General features: G+C 41.9%; 1 protein-coding gene across 2 annotated transcripts in view; it reads right to left on the bottom strand.

Annotated features, from left to right (window-relative positions):
* Positions 1 to 3,708: 3,708 nt before the first annotated feature.
* The window catches only part of LOC102958094 (SLX4 interacting protein), a 180,021-nt gene continuing 157,469 nt past the window's right edge, over positions 3,709 to 26,260 (bottom strand). For both annotated transcript variants that reach the window (XM_042980910.1, XM_007086811.3), the window contains exons 6-8: positions 25,631 to 25,719; positions 8,422 to 8,522; positions 3,709 to 7,332 (exon numbers count right to left, since the gene is read on the bottom strand). In XM_042980910.1, coding sequence (XP_042836844.1) covers positions 6,612 to 7,332; positions 8,422 to 8,522; positions 25,631 to 25,719 — 911 coding nt within the window. In that variant the 3' untranslated portion in view covers positions 3,709 to 6,611. The remainder of the gene's footprint in view (positions 7,333 to 8,421; positions 8,523 to 25,630; positions 25,720 to 26,260) is intronic.

The raw sequence follows: 26,260 nt of genomic DNA, 5'->3' as shown, positions 1-26,260 counted from the left end.
GAGGAATGTGAGGCAGCAAGTGGAAGTAAGAGTTGTGTCTGTGTGCAAGCACATGTATATCTGTACGTGTGTGTGTGTGTGTGTGTGTGTGTGTCTAAGCACAGAGACAGGACTAGTAATAGAAGAGCTGGTGAGAGGGCGTGGGAGACTGGGAACTTATTTATAAAATCTCTTCTGCCCTAAAGCAAGTCAAACTCCCTGCTGAGGAGTGGCTTTTTCTTCCTCCCTTTTGAGTCCTGTGTGCTGAACTGACCTCTCCCCGGTGGAGGTCAGCGCTCTGCTCACCCTGTGCACACTCAGCTTTTTGGGGCTGGATCGCTTTAGAAGCCTGAAGAGGAGACAATCTTCAGCTCGAATTTCTGAGAGGAAAGCTGTGGTAAATCTCGTGAGGAAGCTGGCCTGTGTGCATGTTTTAAAGAAATATATGTATATGTTCTGATCTTTTGGGAACTGTGGAGAAAACAAAAGGCAAACATGAACACTGTACATCACCAGAGTCCCCTCCCACAGCCTACTTCACCCACTAAAATAAATCAGGCTGGGTAATGAATGAGGTTTTAAGAAATGCAACTGAACTTAAAATACAAGGTCAGCATCTCATCCTAGGTAATCCTTTGGAGGATGAGAAATTCTCCTGATTTTCCCACAGGGTTATTTCAGATGTGCTTTCTGAGCCAAACTATTTTAAAAGCGTTCATTCTTCCACTGCCCTGCCAAATGTGAGCTTGAGATTCACACGCACTTTTTGAGAGCTTATTAGTGATATTAATGATCATGGATCAAAGGCAAACCTTAGACAATTATTTAGGTGCTTTAAAACCTCATCTGCTGTACAAGGGCAACAATTTCTCAGTGTTGGCAAAGATGAAGTTGCTCTGATGTGTCGGGTCGAAAGCAGCATTACGAACATGGCCTCATGGAGAAGACAAGACACATCTCTTTGTATGATTAAAATGTACTCGTATTGACACCTCGTCACCAAAGCCTTTCTCATTCATTTGAAAGCAGGCACACTTCTGACCTGCAGAAAGCCCCTCGTTTAAAGGATACTCTCTGCTCAGAGCACACCCTGCCTCTTTCAACATCCAGTATTTAAACCTACACACACCCTACATTTTAAAACAATAATTCTTTACTGTGGCTTCTCATGAGAATCAGTTATTTGAGGAGCTTTTAAAACTGCCAATACTCAGGCCAAATTGCAAGGATTCGGATTTAACTGGAAGCTACTCAGGTAATCCCAATATGTGGCCAGTACAAAAAACCTGTTTTTAAATGGATGCGGAAATTAACACATCGGAGTGGTATATTTACCTTAAGTGTGGTGCTTAAAATATTAGAGATCATTTTGTTTGACAAAGGGAGAAACTGAGGCCCGGGAGGTTAAGTGACTTTGTCCTAAAGCACACAAACCAATTAGTGGCAAAGCAGCAGCCTGAACCCAGGGTTGCAGCTGGTAGCACCACGCCATCTAGAGTCTCTGGATCCCCAGCCAGACCCCAGGTCCGAGGCAGGTCAGCTGCCTGTGGGCAAGGCTGGCCAGTGTGCCGGCACGAGCAAAACACTACGAAAGGCGCTTTTGCTTTATCAGCTGCAATGGTTCTCAGTATTTCATGAACAGCTATCCAAATGTATTATTCCAACTTCAGATTGAAATGCCTTGGAAAAATTCTGTACAGATCCAAGGGGAGATACGTATACAAACAATCAGAGAGGCCTGGGATCCTGTCATAAAAGGCAGTGTAGAGAAAGAGCTGGCCCAGGACTTCATTCAGTGATGAACAAGGACTAGATCCACTTAGAAAATGGAAATGAATCCGCTTGGGAGATGTCAAGATCTCTGGAAGAGAGTCAGGGTTGCATACTTTAACCTCTCACAAGAGGGATCTATCTTAGCTCACAATTGGGAGAAGTGGGAACATATTTGCATTGTAAAGACCACCCCAAAATCTTAGGGGCCCATTTAATCACAACACCCCACATAGGGTTTTCCAAACCTACAACTTTAGAACCAGCGGTTTGGAAGCAGAGCTCCTTGGATTGTTTCAACACAGTGTTCAAAACCTCAGGGTTGCTTCAAGGAGGAAGAAGTCTCTAACAGAATATAATTTTAAATAGCATGTTCAGAAAAGGGCATCTGGGATGTATATTCCTTGGGGGTCGCTCGTTTTGAAGAAAAGTGATACATACAAATTTATTTTTTGAAAACAATTTTACTTTTTATTCATAAAGCAGGTTCATTTCCTCTACATACTACTTTCACCCATGTACTTTCAGACACATACAACTATGTAAACTACTTATATAAACAAAACAAATGACAGGATATGGGCAATGGAAAAAAAGAGCTCCTCTAGGGATTGCTGCAGTGTCTGGCTTTCTAACTTGACTAAAGAAAATTATCCTGTCAAATCCATACCTATAGTCACCTGATCAGATGCTTGGGGTCATATGTATGGTTTTATTGATTGTTGTTTAATTAAAGAATCAAGGTTTTTGATAAGTAATTCTAATGGCGATTATAAAGTAATTCATGGTAATATCATGCTACATAATAAAACTTACTGAATATGATTAAAGTCCAGTACTGAGTATTTCTGAAACAATTAAAGGTAATAACTAACTTCATCCATTCAAGTTCCCTCTGTTAAGCGCACACATTGACATATATTTGTTCCTCATCTTGTTAAATAAATATAGAAACCAAATTAGGAGTTGCGCAGATTTCTAAGAATTTAATTGTATCATTAAATTGTAATACCAATGATACAGTTAGACTTCTGTCCTGAGTAATTATCTGCATTAACTTCACTTTACAATGCTGGATTTACTTTGTACTCAAGGAAGATTTTAAACTATTTAACGGAAATCAGCTTAATTTTGATTTTCTACTTGCTCCACCGTGCTTCAATTCATTCGTGTTTCAGTAACAAGAAATGAACTCTGTCATCTTAACAAACCAAGCATGGAAATTTCCTCATAAGAGAAAAGAAGAAATTAAAATGATTTCCATATTCGAGTCACAGAACACTGAAGAGAGAATTTTTGGCTCACGGGAAAGGCATTTGTTACCTCAAAAGGAAGGCCACTCACTACAATTTTGTGGAAATACTACGGTGGGACCTGCCAAGAGGGAGTTCAAGGAAACTGGCAACAGTGGCACTGGGATCTCAGGCCACTCCCTTGGGCACAGAGTTTTCTTCCCTTACGTGCTCTGCCCTCACCAAGCTCTTTCTAAAGTCAAAGGCCATAAGACGCACACCTCATGCTAAAATCCAAACATGACACAAGAAGCAAACAATTGACTGTGATCCCATTGTTGTCCCCAAGACCTATCTTGAGATATCTCATTCACAAACAAGCTATATTCTCCATAAATCAAATTAGAGGGGCGCCTGGGTGGCTCAGTAGGTTGAGCGTCTGACTCTTGATATCGGCTCAGGTCATGCTCTCACGGTTGTGAGATGTAGCCCTGCACATCAGGCTCTGAACTGGGCACGGAACCTGATTGAGATTCTCTCTTTCACTCTCTCTGCTCCTCCCCAGCTCAGGCTTGCTCATGCTCGCTCGCTCTCTCTCAAAATAAATAAACATTAAAAAAAAAAAACAGAGTTTTTAATGATTCTTGTCATAAAAAATAAAATACATTTTCTTACTTCTTTAATACTAACATAAGTAAACAAAAATGCTGCAGCACTCACTTCTCTCTCCCCAAATGGTTGCTTCTTTGCATTTAACAATTTATATGCATATCTAGATGATAGTTAACCTCTAGCAGCAAAGAAAAAAAAAAACGTGTAAGAAAAATCACACTGACTATTCTCTGACATTTCTTGTTTATGGACCTTAAAAAAACAACACAAAATCCGACATCAATATATTTTTTAAAAAAGCCATCTGAAAGCACAGGGATGCGACTTAGAAGCCATAATGCCACTGAGAAAGTTAGGGAGTTCAAACTGTAACATTTCTCCGAAGCATCAGAATTACAGGGACTTGAAAATAAATTTAATTTGGGTTGTTAAGTAAGTGGTTGAAGACTGTGTTCTTTTTGATTAAGAATACTGACAGGCTCTCAGATTTTCAGATGCTGAATTTATAAGATTATAAAGAACGTCAACACACACCCCACTCCCAGGAGTAGAGAATTCTGCATTTCCCAGCTAATAAGCAAAACCTGGCAGCCATCTTCCCCTTTGTACTTCCAAACATCCAAAGAATCACACAACCACTCAAGTAACAAGAGATCTGGGGGTGTTTCAGACATGTGGAAGAAAAATGCTTAGAGGCAAAATTCCTTAAACACATGCCATAGTGCGGAGTGGAGAGCTGTTCCCTCCATTAACCCTGTGAAAATCCCATGTACATGCAGGCTGTGAGAAAGACCAGTCAATCTACAACCCAAGGTACTGTTTTCCTTCTTAGGTCACAGTAATTGTTATTTCACGAATATACCAAACCCTAAAGCCAAGGCTGTTCTTGAAAGAGAATCACTAAATCACAAGTATTGGCTTTGTCCCGTTAACAAATGAAATAAAAACTTTTCAATTAAAAGCTTTTCTCTGCTGCCTCCATTTCAAACATCTCCTTCTAGGTGTACGTTAGGCAGCAACTATTGCACTGAAATCGTTGTCTTTTATTCTAGACTCTTTTCCAGGGAGCTTATTGTTTCTTGGCCGGTCACCAGGGTTATTACTTGTGCCCTGTTGAAACTGTTCCAGTAATTCTGTTTAAGAAGATTCAAGGACACACTGTGCTCCTGTCTTCAGTGAACAGCACACCTAGAATTGCTGTCTCTCTAACAGCAGGGGCCCCCCACAGACCATGGAGATTGAGGTTTCCATCCTGTGCAGTCTACCCCAACTGGATGAGCACAATCTGCTCCACTGTGGTTAGTATCCTGTTGGGTTCCCTCTTTTCCCACAGAATGCTTTGCTTGGAATCAGCTAAGAGCAGGAAAAAAAACCTAGGGATGGGAAGAGGAAAGGACGGCAGTGCATGGGGCCACGTTCCCGGTGAGTGAAGGTCATGAGGCTGGGACCACATGAAGGGAACAGGTTTCCAGGCAAGGTGGGGAATATCAAAGGAATAGGATCTACATTCATGGCCAAGTATAGTGACCAACACTGAACTTCATGACCCAAGATGGTGCCATGAAATATGGCTGCCTCTTAATGAGTAATACCCTTCAACACAAGTGGGAAAAGAGACATGGGGAAGCACAGAATGAGCTAGGAGTAACCATAATTAGTCTTAAGCACAAACCACCAACACTGTGTCTGTTTCCATATTCTTTTATTACATTAGGCTTTTTCTGGGTTATTTTTCTGCTAACTCCAACACTTTGGGAATATACTTGATTTTCCTTGTTACTAGGGAGGTGCTACTTCAAAGGACCACACAATGTTGAGTAGAAAAAAAGATGTATTTGATGGGTGGCCTGTGAATATGTTTTTTTCCCCTATTTTAGAATGAAACTGGGTTAACAAAATCTTTAGTAGGTGTCCATCCAAAATAAGTCATTGCTATGATTCACTCTGACATTTCAGCAAGCCCACTGGAGACATTAGTGGGTGACAGTGCAAACGGAAGGCTCCTGTTTTGAAACTGAAACTGCCTGTGATGCCTTCCAAATGGGAAACCGGAAACTCTGGCCACTGAGCTCCCCTTGGGTTCGAATCCTTCCTGAACCTAACCAAAATCTCAGAGATGGGGGCAAGTGCAGGGGCAGGGACACGCCTGAGCTACAAGCAAGAGCAAGCCTGTCCCTCTACTCTCTTCCTCTAATGCAAGGTCAAATTAGCCATAAACTTCTAGTAATTTTAGGGTAATTAACAGTTTTGTGGGTGCAGCGGCCACCGTGCTGTAGAGAACCTGGGAACAGAGCTGCTCATAGGCTGAACCCAGGTGTTTTACAAGTTTGAGGGAGCACAAGGGTGTGCATGTCCACATGTGGGCCCCAGCTGATGAGCTGGAGGCCATGGTAGCCAGTATTGAGGAAAGAAACACTAGGGAGTCTCCAATTAGTCCAGTGGGTCTCAAACTTGAGCATGTTTCAGAATCACCCAGGGTTTCTCATTCAGTAGGCCTGGGGTGGGGTCCAAGATGGGCCTTTCTAACATATTTTTAGACAGTGATGCTGGGCCCAGAACCAGATGTTGAAGACAGCTAGCCTGTTCCTTCACTTCTGTTCAATTCAGGCTGAGGAACAGGAGGAGAAATTGTACCCCTAGATATTGCACTATGGACCTGTCTTCATATAGCCCATCATACGGTGTGCACAGTGATGGGCCAAGAAAGCACATGGTTGGTTTCTTCAGGCAGGTCCTTCAAGAATGGGATCATCCTTGACAAGGTGAATGGCCATTTCTCACTAAAATAACTTTCTGAAGACAGTTATAAAGTATGAGAAAGTAGCAACATTGTTAGAAAAATCATATAGCCTCCTGAAGATGAATGCATTGAAAACTAACACTAACACAGATACACATTTTCGGTACAAAATAATCATTCTAATTCCTTTAAAATCACAGCATCTACACAGACCCCTCTCTTTCCACATCTTCAGCCACTATAGACCCAACTACATCTCTGCAATCCCCTTTAGTAAGTTAGTGGCCTCTTTCATGCTTCTTTCTTTTCTTGGTTGGACTGCCCTGGAGTGCAGATAATCTTTCAGTGTTTGTGGCTGAGCCAGTTTGCTGTGCCTGCCCTAGCTTATTTTTCGTAAGATGTCCAGAGGAGAGATTTTCCAAAACATGCAACTCTTCATTAGACGCCGTTTTTGCCAAACCTTGTTTCAAAAGTAACCCCGGATCCGACAGCTCTGAAGTTGGCAAAACCCTGACAGCTTTGCTTTTTTCCCCTATTATTTCTCTTGGGACTAATCGATCACTTCCAAGAGAAACTCTCTTGTGGTGGTCGACGTCTTCCGCAGAGCCGAGGTTCCTGCGTTTCTGTTGTGTTCTGGCCCCTTGTGGACTTTGTTTTGGACCTGGCGATGCTGACTCACAGCTACAGACGGGGCTCCTGCTTAGAAGCCCTGTCTCTGACCACTCCCCATGATGAGGTTTTTGCTGGCTGCTAGCGTCTTCTGGCTGGGTCTGATGAACATTTTCCAGCTTTTGAACAGGAAGCCCCCAGTGGCTCTCAGCTGCCTTTATGTTATCTTCTGCTTGTCCTGTGGACTCTGATGGGGGACTGGCTGAAGCCTGACTGTCACCCCTCCTCCTCGCTATCTCTGCAATCACTGGGTCACTAGCTGTTCCCCCAATGTCCCGGCTGCTCCGTGATTTGCTCACAACGCTGCTTTTTGTTTCAGTTCTTCTCACACTAAAACAAAGAAAGATTTTTTGTTTTGTTTCGTAAAGCTGCCCTTGACACATTGCCTATCCCTGGAGAAGGAGCTTGGGCTACCTTTCCTTCTCCCTTACCTCCCAAGCAAATCCAGAAAAGTCCCTGAGTGAGATGTTTAAATTCAGACTGGATCAAGCAACAGACACACTAGCATTAGTTATTAGGATATATGAGGACAGGCTTTGTTTATTGATCACTAGGTTATCACTGTAGTTATACTCGAGTTATGATGGATCTATTTTAACTAAGGAAGACAAGTATACATTTCAGATGTTAAGGGTCAATATTGCCTAAATTTGATATGTTGACATTTTTCCCCAGAAGCAAATGTTCAGATACATCCAAAGCATATCATATGTGTGTGTTTGTATGCAAGAATGTGCACACACACACACACACTTTTTCTACAGCACACATAAAAGACAATGTAAACTTCACTCACTTTGTAAAATTCACTTTGAGGAACAGGATAGCAACTGCAGGGGGAAAATTGAGAAACTAGAGATTTGACTTCAACACAGACTTGCAGGCTTGTGAATAGTAAGAAATTTCTTAAACCACCAAAGCAAACTCAAAACACTGAAGCTGAAATATTTATTTTGGCTAAGCTTTAGTCTGGAAACACACACACACACACACACACACACACACACACACACACACACACACACAGGTTCTTATTGTTCCTGATCAGGGGTGCGAGGATTATCATAATTATCTTAGAATGAGAACCTGCATTTTAGGAAAGGAATGTATTTTTTTAGATCGACCTATAGTCACTCGGAAAGTGGTATGAAACACACCACCAAACAGGTGTGTTTCATCTTCAAAGTGCTTGTAATTAATTACTCCTTGCAACACACCTGTGAAGCAAGAACTTGCTCCCTATTGTCCAGAAAGCAGGAGGCAGGCAGAAGAGCAAGCATGGAACTTAGGGTAAAGTTGGTGCCAGAGGGGGTTTTGTGATTGGTTTCCATAAACTCTTGTGGAATTCTAGGTTTCATGTCATGTATCCATACACACGGACAGTCAAAAAGGAGAAAAAGAAGAATTTGTTGGACCTACATTTCTTTCAGAGCATTTCTCTTGCGCTTTGCACTGGGAGGAAGTGGACTCTCGGCACACTCAGCAAGATAATCAGACGCTCCGTGGAGAGCTCCTTCTGTCTACTCCAAAAGATAACAAAGGTTCAACCAGAAATCTATTAGCTGAACGTGAGAAAAAACAGTTATACTTTGAATGCCCCAGTGAACAGATTTTTGTGAAGACCAGATGAAACTGCTTAGTGTTAGACTATTTTACGTTTAAAAAATCTAGAACGTTTTGGTAAATTGTCACTTACTTGGACTCCTATCCAATACAGTTCATAACGTTAATACACACCACAAACATACAAGGCTGTAAGAGAAAGGACACTGGTTCCAGACCATCTGGGAACTCTTGTCCAATACCTTTTTTTTTTTTTTTTTTAAGTAGGCTCCACACACAGCACAGAGCCCAACATGGGGCTTGAACTCACAACCCAGAGATGAAGACCTGAGCTGAGATCAAAAGTCAAATGCTTCACTGACGGAGCCACAGAGGCACCCTTAGCCAATATCTGATATCTCTGTGGCCCAAACTGTGACAAAGCCCAGAAATGCAGGGCCGGGCAGCAGCATATTTGTGAACTCCGATCTTCCAGACAACGGTTAAGATCCGTTGGCACAGTGGTCTGGACCCTGATTCCTAAGAATTCCACACATTTTCTCTATTTACAAAAATACAGAATGTGGCCTTTGCAATACTCAAGGCTGCATAAAGAGTTAAGATTTTAGTGGATACTTTGAACACTGAAGTTTGTGATTCTTGGCTACTAAAAAACTGGGAGTTTTTCTTAAACTAAGCACTGCAACAATTTTGCATATTTCATAGATTATCTGTGTATCTATTCTTATATGTTCCCATGGAAGCTTCATATGGAAGTACATGTACCTATAAAAACGGGGCACCTGGGTGGCTCAATCGGTTAAGTGTCTGCCTCTTGATCTCAGCTCATCTGAGAGCTGTGATCTCACAGTTCATGAGTTTGAGCCCTGTGTTGGGCTCTGCTAAAAGTGCAGAGGCTGCTTGGGAGTCTGTCTCTCCCTTTTTCTGCCCCTCCTGCATGCTCGCTCTTGCGCGCGCGCTCTCTCTCTCTCTCTCTCTCAAAATAAAGAAATAAGCTAAAAAAAAAAGTACTTATAAAATGTAAAAAAAACTCCCAATATTTGCCAACATTGACCTATTTCATAGTTTTGGAATCATTTCCTTTTTGTTAAGCAAGTAGATAATCCAGACAAGGTGTTAACTTCTCTCATTTCCTGTGACACTAAGTATCCTTCTCCATCAAATTCCATAGTAAAATGCTGTAGAAATAAGGAAGAATTTTGGGAAATTATCAGTGGGTCCCTTGCTTTAGACTTACATTGGAATTAACAATGGCAGTCCCAGAATGCCTGGTAGACGGCAGCCATCAGTATACCTGGATGCCCCACAGGCTGATGCTATGACCTTTGCCCAATCAGTGGTACAGGGTACCACTGAGCACGAACCTTTAGCTCCCCCCAATCCCGCCTATGGTTTCAGACCTGGGTCAATGTCACTCATAGTCATATCCAGGTATAATCTAAATCAGTTTTAAGAGTTAGTAAACAGAATACCATAGGTTTTATTGGACTATACTGCATTTTGACGCTTCTCCCTTTCTCCCCCTAAGACTCACTTAGTTGACCAGACAGAGCTACAGTAAAGTTAAATGAGAGGGAGAGGAAGAGAGAGGGAGAGAGACTGAGATTTATGTGTGAAACACTTCTAAACATGCCCTATAAGTACAGTAGATTTTCCCCTTACGACCACACCCTGTAAGTGCTGTATTTTCAGAGCTGAACAATTAACATAAGGAGCATGAGTCAGGCTTTGAACAGCTCTGTGGGAACCAGAAAGCCTTTTGCTATTAGGAATGATGTAAATTCCCCAAGGCTTGAAGAAGTCCACAATGGAAGGCAGACAGGGTCATAAATAACAACAATGGATACTGCGTCGACCACATAAAGTATGATGCCGTGATGGTGACACTTCAAATCTCACACTAGATTCAATCTCTGCCTTTATTTATTTATTTATTTTTTAAACTAAGTTTAAAAAGCACTATGCATTTCCTATGGGAACTTCAAAAACTTCTTTAAGAGACATGACAATTGACTCTCATCCCAAATTCCTCTGATCACAAACAATAGGGAAAATGTCCTTGGAAGGAAAAGGACAACAGAAAATGCAATGCAGTGACAGAAGGAAAAGTCCAGTTCAAAAAGTGCAAAACCTGTGACTTCATTTAAAAAAAAAAGAGAGAGAGAGAAAAAGAAAAGAAAAAGGCAAGTCAGGGTCTCCTGCTTACAAATTAAAACCACATTTGGCAATTTGTTGAAGGAGGCATATTTACATTTGTATGAAGACTGGGTGGGCAGGAAAATAAAAAAAGCTTAGACTCCTTCTTTAGTCTTCAGTCCTTGAACTGTCAGACCTCATTAGAAATCTTTCATTCTTATTTTTCTAAGGTCAATTCATTCCCCTTTGTCACTAAATCGCAGCCTGCAGAGCCCCTCAAACAAATATTCCAGAGGAAACAGTGATCCTCTGGAACAGGGACTGGGAACAAAATTTCCCAAGGGAGTTGTCCTGATTACTAATGGCTTCTCACATCTGGCATCAAAATGCAATTGTGGCTTATCCAGAGGCAAAATTCTAAGGTACAGACAGTGTGTGCTGGGAAGTGCTTCTTGGGCTTACCTAAATGACACGACTCCTTTTTATATTCTGCCTTGAATAATGACCCTGACATCTTCCGCAAAGAATACACACAAAGTCAATATATTAAAAAAGGTTACTAGTTGGCCATCCAAAGTCCAGAGTACACACTCTGTGGGGACTTGGATATTTAAGAAACAGGTTAACCAAGGGGCTTTCTTTGGGCCTTCATCAGTGATTCTTCTTAACCTAGAGGCTAGCTCTGAGTCTAGCCAAGGAATAAAATTCTGCATATATTATCAGCTGCCCCATCCACTCCCCACCCATTTATTAATTTTTGGTTAACACTTTTAGTTTTAAACTTTCCATCTGTAAAGAGGTGTCTAGGACAAAAACCAGGACAAAACCACACAGAAGTAGGACAGGGCCATAGGCCCCACAGGGAGTCTAATGCAGGGGGATACTTTTCCTCAAGAGACTAAGCAGCCCAGGCAGGCTTCCAGAGCAAGAGGTCGGGTCTTGTTGCCATCCCCAGGGATGCTCTGCAGTCTACTGGATGCACCCTGAGGTTGAGGACAGCCAAAGCATGTGCGCTCCAGTACAGGCCCAAAAGGAAGGTTGAACAGGTGAGTGTTTAAGTATGAAAATGGGTGATGTTACCTCAGTGCTGTCTGGTCTGACCTGGGAAACACATTTTAAATTTCTGGACAAAAAGACTGCAAAGAGTCCCTACCAGAATTAGCAAGGCAGCTAAGATATGTTTCCTGCCTCTAATCAGAGAATGGGCTGGACTGAAATGTAGTCAGGAATACTGGTTGATGTACAAGTTACAAAGGTAAATTGAAACTGTGGATAAACCAAAGTGTTCACTCCATAGTGACTTACTGAATATCACTTCTGAATAGAACACTGTTGGATTAATGAGGGATGAGGAGAGAAGTTGGCCTAAAAAGATGTAAGAAACACCTGCTCTTGAGTTTATAACCTCCTCAAGGAGTCTGTAAAACACAGCTGAGGCTCCCAAAGGCTATTGGGAAGACTGGCACCAAGGGAGCTTTTCAAAAAATATAGATTCCCAAGACCCACCCCTGGAAGTTCTGATTTACCAGATCTAGGGTGGGGCTATAGGACCTATATTTAGGTTCCCAGGTGATTCAAACACTGCTGACACACATGAAATAATTCTCGACAGAGCAGAGCAGCAGATAAACAAATGAAAAGTGGTACACTGAGGCAGTGCTTGGCAGTCTGGTCCAATTACCTCAGGCATCAAAATTACCTGGGAAGCTTGTCAAAAAATGTTCAGGGTTCTACCCCAGAATCTACTGCATTTGGATCTCCACAGGCTGGAGTCAAGGCATATATGCATTTTAGGCAATCTCCCAAGCGATTCTGATGCCCACTCTACAGGGGCATGGATGGACGTGGTAACTGAGCAGAGTCTGGCAGAATCATCCAATCAGACAACACTGAACTCTGTATCAAACACTGTTTTGAGGCCCTTGTGGAAAAATATGTGGACTCACAGAAAACATCCCTGTTCTCACAGAGCCTCCATTCCATGGGGAAGACAAGAAACAAATACACATATGATATGTCAAAAGGTTATGATGTTATGAGGGAATACAAACCTCCAAAGTCTTTATTAGGCACGTTGGTGAGGGAAGGTAAGAAGGTGAGCTTTACCCAGAGATGAGTGGAGGATGAGCCACGAGAACATAGTGTGCATAAGCAGGGAGAAGCATGAACACCAAGGAAGACAGAGCATGCTTGGAGGGAGAGGAGAAACAGGGCAGTAAACCAGAGGAAGGGGCTGGAGGGCAGGTAACTGGTGTGTGTGTGTGTGTGTGTGTGTGTGTGTGTGTGTGTGTGCGCGCGCGCATTGGTGGTGGTGTGTGAGAGGGGCAAATCACATATGGCTTTTATAAGGATGGCACATTTTATTCTAAGGAAGATGATGTGCCATTGGAAGTTTCTAGGAAGAAAATGGACTTGGCATTTTAGAAGGATCACTCTGGGAGCAGCTGAGGGGCAGATGGGCTCAGAGAGATCAGTGATTAGACTACTACAAAAGTCCACTCAGAGAGGAGGGGGTCTTTCAGGAGGCTGGTGACGGTAAGAAATGGTTAGACTGGAAATATAATTTGAAGGAAGACACAACAGAATATGTCAACGGACTGGATATAGTTAGTCAGAAGAAAAGTCAAGAATGACTCCAAGATTTGTGGTTTAAATAAGTGGATGAAGGAAATTAGCCTTTACCAACACAGGAAGTACTGGGGGAGGGGCAGGCTTGGGGATGTGGAACCAAGAAATCAATTTTAGATAATGTAAACTTGAACAGTCCTCCTGGGTATCCAAACAGAGATGCTGAGCAGGAAGTTAAGATACCGGTTCAGGAAGAGAGAGGTCTGGGCTGCAGACACAAAGCTGGGAAGTCCACGAAGATGGTACATAAAGTCTTCAGTGAGGATGAAGTCCACTGGGGAGTGAGTTTGGATAAGAAAAAAGAAGATGAGGAGGAGGATTAAGGAAAGGAGTCCATGAGGGAATCATCAGTGGAGAAACAGAAAAATCAAGGTAACATGATGTCCCTGGAGGCAAGAGAATAAAGTGCTTCACTGAAAGCGACAGCACTTCCACAAATATGCCGCGCGGTTAGGAGTGACAATTAACCAATAGAAGGTGACTTGACAAGGGCTGTTTTTGGTGAAGTGCTAGGGCCCAAGACTATTTGGGATGGATGGGTTCAATAGCGAAGTGGAGACATAGTGGAAACCGGAAGTCTCCAGTAGGAATGTAATGGTCTGTAGGTGACTTTAAAGTTTCTATGGACCACTAAAAAGGTAAAAAGAAAACTGGTAAAATGAGATTTCAATAATATATACTATTTTGCTCAATATATGTTATTATTACAGCATGTAATATAAAAATATTGAGGCATTTTATATTTTTATACTAAGTCTGGAATCTGGTATGCATCTGACATTTACAGGACATCATTTCTGACTCGCCACATTTCTAATGCTCAATGTCCAGATGTGGCCAGTGGCTATAGTACCGGGCCATGCAGGGCTGGGCACTTTAGAAGGGCTCTGCAGTAAGGGGGAACGCTGAAATGGGGTAGTGCCTGGATTGGGGCATTGGTTAATGGAGGGTGCATTGCTGATGATTCTGGGCATATTTGGAGGATGTGATGAGCTACCGTGTGCCAAGTTTCAGCTGGGTGTTTCAGAAGCTTTGCATATATGCATCAATGTCACCTCAGAAGAGCTTGATGAGGCAAGTAACACTGCTACTCCCACACTCCAGGGACCTCATTCAACATGAACAAACAGCACAGATGGCAATGCCCCTTCTCATCTGATAAATGGGGCTTCTGTCAGGAAAACCTTGCTTCAGCTTTCAAGCACCAGCCCTGAGGCCCTGGGACATCAGTATTAGTCTAGGTTGGAACTGTAGGGGAAGGTCCCTGGGGACATGATACCTGACTGCAGGTCAAAGAGCCCTGTGGGTGTACAGCAGTCCAGTGTGGCCCCTAGTGTGGTGTTCCCAGCACCCCTCACAGCCACGCTTAGAAGGGATGACAGACAGGAGCTCTCCCACCAAAATCTTGTTTTCAGGACTACAGAACACCCTGCTGGATATGAAGGCAATAAAGGGAGAAGGCAGGAAAAGAAACTTTTCAGAGCCATCAAGGTCTTTCTCACAGCAGTACTTAACACGGTAATGTGGTGCTTTCAGTCATTTACTCTTGAGATCTCTTTTCTTATGGTTATGTACATGAGTTTCCTCTGATGCTATTTTATTCACCCCTAAATGAAAATAATTAATAACTCAACCAGAATATTTTAAAAGCAGGTAACTTGGGGCGCCTGGGTGGCTCAGTTGATTGAGTGCCCGACTTTGGCTCAGGTCATGATCTCACAGCTCGTGAGTTTGAGCTCCGTGGTGGGCTCTGTGTTGACAGCTCAGAGCCTGGAGCCTGCTTAGGATTCTGTGTCTCCGTCTCTTTCTGCCCCTTCACTGCTCATGCTCTCTCTCTCTCTCAAAAAATAAACAAACATTAAAAAAAATTTTTTTTAAGCAGGTAACTCATAATAAAATATTAGAATACACCCAGTCTTAAAGGGCGTCTGGGTGGCTCAGTGGGTTGGGCGTCCGACGTTGGCTCATGTCATGATCTCATGGTCCTTCCGTGGGTTTGAGCCCTGCAATGGGCTCTGTGCTGACAGCTCAGAGCCTGGAACCTGTTTTGGATTCTGTATCCCCCTCTCTCTCTGTCCTTCCCCTGCTCACACTGTCTCTCTCTCAAAAATAAATAAGCATTTAAAAAAAATTAAAAAAAGAATGCACAGTCTTAGGTCACATTCAAAATGTTACTGTGTCTGAATTCTTCATGATCACATATACCCAGAGTTGATCAAAACAGGTTAGCCCTCCTGGGATGAGGCAGGGAGCACAGCGAGCAGGGATGGAAGCCAATGTCTGGCATTCATTGGTTGCTTGTCCCAGGGCCCATCTCTCAACTCCCCGATGGTGGGTTTCTCATCTGTCCTTCAGGACTGTTTGGGAAATTTAAGTGCAATAAGGTGTGTGAAGCACACTTTAGAAAGTGGGAAGTTCTAAGCACATTTTCTTGACATTCCTGTAAAAGAAAACCTGGTACCTACAGAGAACATAAATAGATTTTGAGAAGGCAAGGATGCTTTGCATTTTTAAATAACTTACACGATTAAAGTCCTTTCCCCTACATCTACTGAGTTATTTGGCAGGCAGGTATCGTCCCTATTTGACAGACAAGAAGAATGAGACCCAAGAGACTACGTGTCTAAGCCCACACATTTAGCTAGGGGCAGAAGTGTGTCGAGAAGGCTTGGCCCTCTGTGCAGTGCTCTTTCCACTGTGCCCAGTGGTTCCTCTGCCATCCCAGTCAAAGATGGGAGTTGTAGAAAGAGTACAGGATGCTAAGTCGGAAGTCCTTGGGTCTAACCCCCTCTCAGTTTCTTCTCTGAAGTAAGATCTGGACAAGCTACCTCCCTGAACATCAGCTTCCTTGTCTAGAAAAGAGGAATGATAATAATATCTCTACAGTGGACACTCATTCATTTTCTGGAAACAATATTCAGATTTTGTCTCTAGTCTCCGTCCAATGTCCATGCATTTTCAGGAGGCCCTGTCTCCACACCAGGCTCCAGAGGTGGGCCTGTGATCCCATCCAGGCCAAGCAAAGTACTGGATTCATGAACCTCAAAGACATACATGAGTTGAAGGAGCCCTGGGAAGAACCCTGCTCTCTATTCCCATGGACCTGCAGGTACCAGAGCCAACCACCACATACTGGCTAAGAATGAAGCCAACACTGTGGAAGACAGAGCCAGAAGATGGGAGAAACAGTCCTGATGATATTCTTTGTGCCTCTGATCAGCAAGCCATACCTGAAGTCTGGACTTTTCAGGCACATGAGCCAAAAACCTTCCTTTTTTTGCTAAGCCATTTCGAGTTGGCCTTCCTGTCACTTGAAAACTAAAAGGTTCAAGACTGATACAATCTCTTCTCAGGTTTGTTACATTGAATAAGTTATTGTATGTGACAGCTCTCTGCAAACAATAAGTCTTTCCCAAACAATAAAAGCGGTGTGAAAGTAATATATTGTCAACTTATTTGGGAGGCAAATAAAACATTACAGTATAAACCTAGGCCACTTTCAATTCTTCAAGGCTTTTTTGTAAGGCAAAAAGAAAAGTTATGCCTTTTTTTTTAAGATTTTATTTTTTTAAAGTAATCTCTACATCCAACATGGGGCTTGAACCCACAACCCCGAGATCAAGAGTTGCACGCTCCACTGACTGAGCCAGTCAGGTGCCCCAAGAAAAGTTATTCTTAAACTTTAGTGCGATGTCCAATCGTTTTTAGGAGCATAAGCATTCTGAAATGTGACATGCCAGGGAAGGTTGAGTCACTTGCAGAAAAGCAGCCCAGCACAGCATGAATTCTGACAGTGACCACAATCTTAGACCACGATGCACCATGACCATACAGAAGCCACACATCTTAAAATGAGAAAGAGGTCTCTCTTTCCCAAATTTCACTTCTAATATTTTCTTAAATTATTTGGTAATTAATCAGTTATGGAAGTAAAAAGGGTAAAACAGGTGGAGAGAGTAGTAGCGAACAATTAAAAGAATGTAGAGAGACATATATATACATATTGACTCAAAGGAACTCAGGCTAAGAGGTCAAATGGAAGGGGTATCTCATGAATTCCACTGTGAAGTCACGTCGTTTTCTCTGAAGATGCTAAGGATGGAAGGCGCCTGTATTGAGACACCACTGGCAAAGCACTCAATATAGGGACCGGCACAAGTGAGTCCTCGTGAGATGCCCAAGATGCGGACGTGACCTTCCCCATTTCAGAGATGAGGAAACTGATGCCTTATGAGGCTAAGTCATCTGTCCAATTCCTACAGTGAGGGACGAGTGTTTCGCTTCATTCTGTTTCTCTGCACCCAAGTCCCTCTTCTGAGCCCTCCACTTCTCTGCCTTCCTGGGAAAGGACAGGTCTCTAAGGGAGAGTGGAGACATGGGCTTGCTGCAGCCACTGCCGCCTGAGTCAGCAGCAAACACTCTAGTTTTGTTTTGTTTTTAAATAAAAATTTTGAAGTTTTCTTTGATTCTGAATTGATGACTATGAAACTGTCTTGTGTAGATCTAGGGAAGTACCAATAAATAGTTGCAAAGAATGTTAACCTGAAAATGAAATCAGTGAAAAAAATCAAGGAAGTTCTTTTGCAGGAAGTACACATTTCATAGGGATTTTCCAGTTTACATTCACCTAACCCTTGCGAACCTAAAAATAAATCCTGAACGCCCCCCTAGGCCCCACTGTTGAGTCTCTGGTGCCTTATAAGCATAATGAAACTTGGAGACTTTAAAGAATTTGTAGGTTTGGGACCTGTGCTTCTTCATGATGGACGGGGGTGGGGTGGGGATCATTGACCACTCTGAGAAATGAATGAAAGCTATTTAACTTTGACTAGAAAAACATTAAAACACACACACACACACACAACTTTTTTTTTAATTTCAGGGAATTCATGAATCACAGGTTAATAGTGTCCAGTGTAAAAGCAGAAGGGAAATATCTGTGAAAAATGGAAACTTAATGGGAACTACCTCAGGCAGAGATACCCCACCTTTGGGGGGTCTCCTAATTCAAAAACACCTCCTCACACAGAGATCTGTGGTTGAAAAATGCCAACACCTGGCAGGAAGGTTGCTAGCCCTTTATTCAGGGTGATGATTGTCTTCCCTAACTAACATCTCCCATGGGTGAGTGTGTGGGGCTGGAGAGGATGGGTAAGGAGGGAGGTGGGTAAGTGTGTATCCAGCCGTGTAGGTGGCAGGGCTGGCCAGAAGACAGCCCACAGTAGCCCTGGTGGCCAGTGGGAAAGAGGCAGAAGAGCCAGAGAGAAGCCATCACAGATGACTGCCTTATTTCAAACTTCTGCTCAGAGTTGGCCCTCTGCCCAGGGACGTACAAGGAAGAGCTCTTCCCATTGCTCTTGAACAGACAGCAAGACCCCCTTTCCAAGACTCCCATCTCATGACAGTAACAGCTTCTGTGAACGAGTCTGGGAACCTCACCCCATTTATGACATGGGTTCCTTGGGAAAATGTGTACTGAATTCTAAATCATCTGCTAACTAAATGAACTTTCTAAACACAATCCACTTGCACATCAAACTCTGTGTGATCACTGTGGGTGTTCAGATGAACATGTGAGCTTTTCGGAATTTGGGCCTGAGAAGTCTGTGGACTCCCAATTCCTGTGTACCTCGGAGAAGTGAGTGGGTCCTTCCTCCAAAGCTGTATCTCCTTGTGAGTCTACTGGCAGCTACTGGAAATGAAAGGTGTTCTAGCTGGTGGTCCCCACCCCTCCTCCTAATCTGGATGTTGGTGCACAGAGCTCCTACCGAAGGTCACTGGTTTACACTCTTATTGTACCCCTCTTTCATCACTGACTTGCTGGCTAAATGAGGGTTTATAACTTAACTTTTTGGTACTTGTTTTTATAGCTGCAAAATGAAGCTGGGCTGTCAAGTGGAGACAAATAAAAAATGAGAGTGCTGAGCTTCTTGGCAAAATACTACGTGCAGATGGATATTACCATTTCTAGCAGGCAGGGTAAGATATATAACAATCTACTAATCTGGTGTTAATGACATTTACATTAACTACTTTTCGGGGAAGAATGGAAATGATAATATAATTAATACTGCATAAGTACTTTCTAGTTGAGAAGACATTTTTATATTCACTATCTCACTTGATCCTTAGTAAAACTTGGGAAGGCTTGTATAGTAGGCATCACTTTTACCTCTGCTCAAGAAGTCAGGAGCCCAACACTCCGAGAGGCCAAATGATTTGTCCAAGGTCATCCAGGGAGTGAGGAGAGAGGCAGTGGCCAAAGCTAGGCCTTTTAATTTCAAGTGTGATCTCTTTTCTACTTGTTTCATTCCCTGGGTCTGTGCACAGGAAAGGTACTTTGTGGGGAACAAGCACAAAGGATGAGAGGGCTGAGAGACATCCCATCATAACTTATTCTATCCAGCTAGTCTAACTTAGATATGTCCTACTCCAGCTCATCTGGCCTATCTTATTCTAATTCAGCAGAGGGCAGTTTCCTTAGGGGTGCTGGAGACAGGGGTGAATGAACCATCTCATTCACAAAAACTGGTGGTTAATCATTGGAAAGAATTTTATTATTAGCAAAGGACGATAAAACCTCAGCTTACTGTAACATATAATAAGCAAAGGATAATCTTAAAAAAATGATTTGACTGGAGAAAAATTTATTATTGTGTCACAGTCGAGAAAAACTATTCTAGATAGACCAAACCAATAGAATAACTCATCCCCACCACCAGCATTTTCACTCAGACATTCCATATAAGGGTGGGCATGTAAGGGCTTCTGTATAGTTTCTGTCTCAATCCAAGCAAAGGGGCCCGTCTGTAGGCCCTGTTGAGGGTGTGGCCCAATATGTTCCTCAACTATCTGTAGATCATGTTCTGGCTCTGAGCACTGGCCACAGGTGACTGGAAAAGGGGAGGGCAGAAGGCAAGATGAAGGGCATTGGAGAAGTCCTGCTGCTATAGGTCAAAAGGAGAGCCTGGTCCCTGGAGAAGCCTCCTTCTTTTGTGCACCCCCAAAGTGAGGCCCCATTAGTAGAGGCCGACTAAGCATGTTCATCCCTTAAACCTAAAAACCCCAATTATCACAATACTGATCTATATACACAATAAAAACTACCTCACATCACAAATTAAAACAAATCACATAAAAATACAAGGAAATATAAGTAAATGTCTGCCCAACTTTGAAAACCATAACAGCAAGATCACAAAGGCAGAAATTGTTATGGAAACCATAAAATTGAGGACATAGACACCTACCACATAACAGTGTCATATAATTAAAAGGTAAATGATAAACTCACTAAAAGTTACTTTTCTTACTACTTAAGGAATTTTTATATAGTTGGGAGTCTGTGAAATACAAAAATACCAATAGAAAAATGGACACAAACACACAATTCACAAATGAATGGGTCTCAGCTAAAATAAGTACATAGTGACCTCAGTTATCAAGTATCAAGTATGGAGGGATACAGACTAGGTCATTAACAGAGGCTGTCTTTAGGTTGGGAGTTGTGGATAATATTTACTTTCTTTGTTTATATTTGGATTCTAGGGTTTTCATACAATGAACATGGACAATTTTGGTAAGCAGTTATTAAGTAAAAAACTAAGTTCAGAACACTGTGGGAAATGTGAAATATGGAAACAACCTCTTCCCCCTCAAGGAACTTTTCCTAGTGCTACAGGAATGTCTGGTTAATGGCTTCTAAGTAATTTACCACTAGCATTGTTCAGGAAATACAATAAGATGAGAAGAATGGATTCTTAAAAAGCTTATGACACATCATGAAAAAACTAGAAAAAAACACCCACTACTTATTTAATTTTTTGATACAAAAGGAGGGTTCTTTTCTCAAATGATCTGATTTATACTTATGCAAAGTTTCCTTATAAAAACTTAATTCTGCCAATAAGGGCATAAAGTTAATGCATAGTCAAATTTGTTAAGTATTTTATTTCTTCTGAAAACATAAGGCCTAAAATGTTTCGTTATATATTCTTTTATCTTTCCTAAGATAAAATATAACTCTCCCCCCATTTTTTTTTATCACAGCTTTTAAATCTACAAGTGAAGTTCTCTTTTGTGCAAAATTACGGTTTTTCTTTAGCTGTATTTTCATCTGCTTCCTCTGACAGAAATTCAGTGTGAGAAAGGATTTCTGAGATAATTTGATATCCTCCCCCCTTGACTGAGAGATGAGGGCTAAGGCCCACAGAGGTTCAATTAGGACAGTCAAGCTAAAAATAACCCAGGCTAGCATAGTTTATTACTTCTTTAGACTCGTTCTCATTTCAATTTTATACTCATAAACCAGAAGAGTTCTTTAACATTAAACAGTAGTTTGACTTAAGTGTTCAATTTAGTACATAAATAGAGTCTCCCGTCAGGACACGCCAGGGATCCTTCCACCCAGCTGATGCTATAGCGAGGGCCTAGCGTGTGTGACTGGGTATGACTGCTGAACCTTGATGGCTTTTGTCACAGCTCAGCCACAACCCCAGTGAAGCATGAGGCAGAGAACTCCAATATCTTGATTATATATACACTCAAGGGCAGCACTGGTATACTAAATGCCATCGTTAATTTCCAAAAGAATCACAGACTTATAGCTTAGGTTTAAGAGTAAGAAAGTAACTCAGAATTTTGGACATTCTTCTGAATAGCAGAGGATCCATTACAGTGCAGAAAGGATACATCTTTAGGTCACCAGGATAACCCTCAGTGCCCCCTATCTGGCAGACTAGAAGCTCCTTGAAGGCAGACTACAAACTCTACTTTCTTAGTTTTTCTTTGTTTCCCTAGTGCCTAGCAGACTTCCTGGCATGGAGCCAGCACTTAGCGAATTATGTTAAAGTGAGGTGGTAAGAACAGATGGGAAAGATCTCCAGAGAGTGAGTGTGCCTGTAACCAATGCTCTATGAGATAATAGCTTTGTGCTGACCCTGAAATGTCCCAGATACATACAGAGTTCTACTTACAAAATAAAGTCATTATTTTCTAAAGTAATTATTTTGGTGATTATTGGCTATTTTCTCTAATAAAGAAATAGAAAAAATAATAAATAATTTTTAATTTCCCCAAGCCCCAGAGCTTTACATTTGAGGAAAAGGAAAAACAAACAAACAAACAAACAGCCTCTACACAGGGACCTGGGTTTGTAAATATGAAAGAAAATATTGTTGAAATGGGATATAACTGAGTGCAACCAAAATTTACTTTATGTTTTTCATATTGCTAGGAAAATGAAACAAAACAAAACAAAACAAAACAAAAGGTAAAAACTCTCAGAACAACTTCCCAGCTCCATTCTTAGCAATAGGCCAAAAACTGAGGCTACAAGGACCTCGAGATTTCTTATGAGAAACTGTAGTAAGAAAAATACAGTGACTCATCCCATAATAATGCCCCTTCTTCCCAAAGTACACATCACAATTCCCACATCCCTGGCATGTGGGCACTTGGTGCAGAACTATTGCAACACGGAGCATCTCGCTGCACCAGTGCCCCTTGGTGGGCGAGAGAGATGCTGATATTAGGGTAACAGACCTCCCTGGTGCTGGGGGAAGGCTATTAGCGGGTGACATGGTTGCACTCGTTCTGCCTCCCAAAGGAGAGGGCTTACTCCCCTTGTACTGCTTGATCTGGATCAGCAGTTCTTTTGTGTAGCCACCTTTAAGAACTGGGGAGCTGGGTACAGCTTCTGTACAGGATCAAAGAATCCCCTGGCAGAGCAGTTCTGAATAGGCACCCCCAGGATCACCTAACCAACAGTCATTCAGACACTGAGGAACCAAAACGGGGGGGGGGGGGGGCGGGAGATGAAAGAAAAGGAATCTACTACTCACGGCACGAGCAAGGTTCCCAGGCTGTTGCTCAGGTACTGGCTCACTCCCCCATCACTTCTGGGGCCATAGAGAACTAAGTTCAGTGAACAGTTAGAGGAAAATAACTGCTGTTTCTTGACAAAAACGTATCTCCAATACAGTATTTAGGAAGCCAATTTCCCAGGCCTTCCCAGTCAAATAGTCCTGGAGAATAATTACCAAGAGAAATGAGGTGGATCCTGCCCTTTGGCGAATATCAGTGTAAACTGATAAAGAATCCAAAGCTTTCTGGAAGTTCAAGGAATATTCACAGAGGAGCCAGATATCACTGGCTTTGGGCATTTGAAGTATATATCAAGTACTACGCACGCCTTCTCTCAGACAGAAGGCAATTCTGGGAAGGAAGGATGGTTTATTGACCCTCAAATGGCTGAGACAGGTGGGCTCCTCAGAGATCAAACATGAATGAGGCTAAAGCTCCAAGGCACATGTGGTGGAGGGACCAAGTTGTCAGCTCGATGGGCAGTGTGCAGGACGGTCCTTCTCCAGGCCTGGATATTTTACTGTTTCTGGGGGCGACAAGCTTGAGGAAGTGGTGGACGAGAGGCCTGTTAGGAGGGAAGGTGCAGGTGAGCTGGCCAGCCAGAAGGGAAGCACAGAGCCTATGTCCAGGGAGGGAGCTGTGTAGTGCTGCTGAGCGTTAGCAGACTCCCACTTGTGTGGCTGGGACAGCGTGTATGTGAAGGCACATAGGTGGGGAAAAGAGCAGCTGAAGAGACAGAGACTGACCACATCTAAAGAGAGTCACTGAAAACAATGAACGATCCTCATGATATAAATGTACTTTTCTTTATAAGCCGTTTTGGTTAACTCTGATAGTGTTATCACTAAACGTCAGAACATTCTGAAGAGAAGAAAATTGAACTGGCTTGTGTAAAAGGCTCAGACTAGACTAGTCAACTTTTCAGAATGAAAATGCTTAACCTTTAGGAAGTCCTCCAGATTATAGGATTTATTTGACAGCAGCTATAGCAAAATCAGGATCTGTATAAATACCGGTGTCCCAAAGGAGGATAACATTTCATTTGTATTGAGATGTTTTAATTCACCCTTAATAATTTAAGATATTACGTATTAATATTACATATCATATAAGATCTAATTTCTTCTTTTTTCCATCTGAAGCAATAACACTTCCTGGTACAGTTAATTGTTGTTTTCTTAAACCAAAGATCAATTTCTTCACTGCTCTGAGAATCAGTTAAGTTATATTATATTAATTTGCCAACAGCATTACTATTTTTGTATTTATTAACTTACTGAGATAACTCTAACATCCTGGAAAAACCTCAAAGAATACACTTTTAATACTCTTCAACAAATTTGCTTCATTTATGTCATTTAATTGACAGATGAAGAAATAAGGGTCCCACTGGTTTTTCCAAAAGGCTCATCTCCAAATAAAAGCATTTCTGCTCTTTACTTTTCCTAGGTCTCTAATTCACCCTTCTAGTCTCCATCTGTTTATTTCAGATGAGGTAAGAAGCTGGTTTTAGACCATGTGGGCCAAATGTCACATTTCATATGGATTAAAAAATAATAAACATAAGGGGTAATCTAATATTCCCATAAATTATTTTAGAAGCATCATAATCCTGTCACACTTCATGTCCAGGTTTCATGTCTCCTAGTTGTTTTCTTCTTTGTTAAAGTTCAAGTGATATATCCAAAAATATGAAAAAAAAGTTTGCACCGAGGTAAGTTCAGAGAGAATGGACTGTGGCTGCAATGACACACACTCACACACACCCTCCAAGGAGACTCTCTCAAAGGCATATGTTAAGTTTACAAGGCACAGCTATAAGTTACAACATGAAGGGGGAGTTTTCTGTATCTATTTATCTGAAGAGAGAACTCCAATGAAACACAAACGAAACAGGCAGGACCTGATGGAGCTTGAGACTTAGCCTGAGAAAGGAGAGAGAAAACTAACCCTATCGGCAAAGAAACAACACACTGGGGAAAAGTATGATTCTCATGAAAATGTCAGTGATTCACCATGGAATAAAATTCAAAGCCGCTGACCCCAATGAAAGCTTCCAGTGGAAACATGTGGATTTTCCTTCATTTCATTTAAAGACCTTGCTTTATCTCATTTGAACATTATCATAAGCACCATCCCAGATTTTGTGATATGTTCCTTTCTCATTAAAACTGATACAAAAAAAATGATATTAAAAGATATGGCTGATAAACTGAATTTTCAAGGGGACTTCAGGAAGAATAAAAAAAAAAAAAAACAAAATAAACAAAACACATCAGTTAATATTATCATGCAAAAAGAGGTAGGACATTTTTGGTCCCTTAAAACATTCATTGGGTGCTCAATGAATGGCCCAAGGATAACAGAAGACAATATTTTTTTCTATTTTTACAGTAAGTTTTAAGCAAATTTATTTATAGAATTTTTTTGTACATACCAGTTCTTCATTCTGACTTGCCATAAGATCACTACTGAATGAAAGTTGACTTACACAGACCACAAATCTGTCAGGAAATACACGGAGCTCTGCACAAAATGAACAAAATCAAGTTACTAAAGGCATCAAAAATCTCTGAACACAGAAATGCTTGTTCTCAGATTTTTAAGTTACAGCTAAAATATGTATATACATAAGACACATGTCTTCTCTCCTCGTCTCCTTTCAGTATTTGCCATCAGGAGGGCAGGGCAAGCACAGAGCTCTAAGGAGCAGCCAGGAGGTTGCAGATAGGTCCGCCTGAGCCCCTGGACCATTAGATTATATCCCATGAAACCCCCAGGCAGGGAAGGGCCCTTGCAGCCTTCCCTCTGTGACAGTTTGCTGTTTTCTGACCAGAACTCACATTTGGGAAATAGGATCAACGTTTCCTAACGAGTGTGCAGAATTATACAGAAAGAGGAAGACTATGGGATAAAATCTGAAAACATGACTCATCAATGTTCTCACTAATTAGTTTACTTATCATCTCCTTAGTCAACTGGTCTTAGATGGGTCTGCTACACTGGAGGGCAAATGCCCAATCTGAATCAGGCAATGAATGGAGAAGTGTCATTAATATGAATAATA

This window comes from Panthera tigris, chromosome A3 (assembly GCF_018350195.1).
Source record: "Panthera tigris isolate Pti1 chromosome A3, P.tigris_Pti1_mat1.1, whole genome shotgun sequence".
Taxonomy (NCBI): Eukaryota; Metazoa; Chordata; class Mammalia; order Carnivora; family Felidae; genus Panthera; species Panthera tigris.
The sequence above is the reverse complement of the archived record's forward strand: the minus strand, read 5'-3'. Positions and strand labels throughout refer to the sequence as shown.